This window comes from Eimeria tenella, genomic scaffold, assembly GCF_000499545.2.
Source record: "Eimeria tenella Houghton genomic scaffold, Eth_scaff2236, whole genome shotgun sequence".
NCBI classification, from domain to species: Eukaryota; Apicomplexa; class Conoidasida; order Eucoccidiorida; family Eimeriidae; genus Eimeria; species Eimeria tenella.
Window position 1 is genome coordinate 3,291 of NW_013542093.1, and position 2,020 is coordinate 5,310.

General features: G+C 63.1%; 1 protein-coding gene across 1 annotated transcript in view; it reads left to right on the plus strand.

Moving 5' to 3' along the window:
- Positions 1–1,782, plus strand: part of ETH_00035410 (uncharacterized protein) — a gene marked incomplete at both ends in the record, with an annotated part of 4,037 nt that extends 2,255 nt beyond the window's left edge. Inside the window, one exon of the mRNA XM_013374726.1 lies at positions 47–1,782. Coding sequence (XP_013230180.1) covers positions 47–1,782 — 1,736 coding nt within the window. The remainder of the gene's footprint in view (positions 1–46) is intronic.
- Between the last annotated feature and the right edge of the window lie 238 nt (positions 1,783–2,020).

Here is a 2,020-nt window from a genome sequence, read left to right on the forward strand (position 1 = left end):
AAACAAGGGGCCCCCAGCCGCTCCTCCAGTGTCTCCTTGTCTGCAGAAAATACCTCAGAGATCCGCAAGACCCACAAGGCTGCTCGTCAGCAGCAGCAGCAGCAGCAGCAGCAGCAGCAGCAGCAGCAGCAGAAGCCTCTTTCGCGCAGCAGCAGCCCTAGAGTGCTCGCAGCAAAAGCACTTCCTGAAGACCCCCCAGAGGGGCCCCCAATGTGGCTGCACGAAAAGTCTTTTCGCTCTTCTTCTAACCGCAGCAGCAGCAGCTGCTGCTGCTGCAGCAGCAGCAGGCCGCTGCATGCAGAAAGCAGCGAACCAGCAGGGGCCCCCAACAAAGACCCTGCCCTCGATATTGGCTTGGCCAGGCCCCCAGGGGGCCCCCTTGAGAGCCCCCGTAAGGGCTCTTCTGGGGGCCCCTGTGGGGCCCCCTGTAGGGGCCCCTCTGGGAGCCCCTGTGGGGGCCCCTGTGAGACCCCCTGTGGGGCCACCTGTGGAGCAGCCCCCGACGGGGGCCCCTCCGAAAGCCCCTACGGGGGCCCCCCTGGGGGCCCCTGCGGGGGCCCCGCTGGGGGCCCCTGCGGGGGGCCCCCTGGGGGCCCCTGTGGGGGACCCCCTGGGGAGCGCAGCGAGGGGGCCCCCGAGGGTTTGGGTTTGCGTTTAAAGAAAAGTTTTAGTGAAGCTTCTGAGGAGACTTTAGCAGCAGAACTCTCTCTCTTTTTGCGCAGCAGGAGCAGCAACAGCAGCAGCAGCAACTTGCTCCAGGAGGCCCTCAGCAGCAGCCCGAGGCGCCCCCAGGGGGCCCCCGCAGCCGCCCTCGGGGGGCCCCCCCCAGGGGGGGCCCCCCAAACGGTAGCCCTGCAGGTACCCACCAGGAGGGGCCCGCAGGGGCCCCAGGCTTGGGGCCCCCTTGGGCCAAGCAGGGGCCCCACAGCCCTTGGGGCCCCCGAGGCCCTGCAGGGGGCCCCCCGGGGGGCCTCTCCTGGGGCCCCTCCGGAGGGGCCCCCCAGGGCCCCACACCCGGGGGGCCCCTGGGGGGGCCCCTGGGGGGGCCCCTGGGGGGGCCCCCTGGGGGGCCCCTGGGGGCCCCCTAGGGCCCCTGAAAGGCTCAGAGAACCCTCTCAGCAGGGGGGCCTCCCTCGCATTTACCGGCCAAGGGCCCCCCACTTGCTGCCTGCAGAGGGGCCCCTAGAGGGGCCCCCCAGGGGGCCCCTTGATGCTGGCCCGCCCCAGGACCCAGCCTCCGCCCAGCAGCAGCAGCAGCAGCAGCAGCAGCAGCCAAACGAAAAGGAGCAGCAAGAGACTGCAGCAGATGCCTCCATCTCCTCTGGAAGCCCTGAGGGTTCAAAAGGGGCCCCTGGGGCCCCTGGGGCCCCCCAGGGGGGCTCCCAAGGGGGCCCCCCTGGTGAAACCCCTCAGGGCCCCCTAGGGGGCCCCCTAGGGGGCCCCCTTGGGGGCCCCCCTCTTGGGGGCCCCTCAGGGGGGCCCCCTGGGGACCTGGAGGCCCTGGCCCTGGGGGGCCCCCTGAGGGGCCCCTGTGAAGAGTCATCTGAGGGGCGTTTAAAGACAATGCGCATATTCAGCAGCAGCAGCAGCAGCAGCAGCAGCAGCGGGAGCAGCAGCAGCAGAATAGTGCTGGAAACAGTCCCCGAACCAGGGTACAGATGGGGGGGCCCCCCAGGGTCTCCGGGGGGCCCCCAGGGGGCCCCCTGCTGCAGCAATTCTGCTGCAGTGCAGCACGCGCTGCAGTGGGGAGTTTATTTGAGTGGGTTTTTATTTTTAAATTAAATTAAAAAGATTTTAATTTGTTTTATTATTTAATTATTTAAACTAATTAATTAAATAAAGTGGATAATAAAATTAATTATTTAATATTTAATTCTTTAATTATTTAATTTATTGAACTTATTGAATTTATTTCATTTATTCTGTTTATTTAACTCATTTTATTATTTATTTATTTTATTTACTTATTTACTTATTTCATTTATTTATTTATTTTATTTCCCAAGGCCAGTTCCTCACT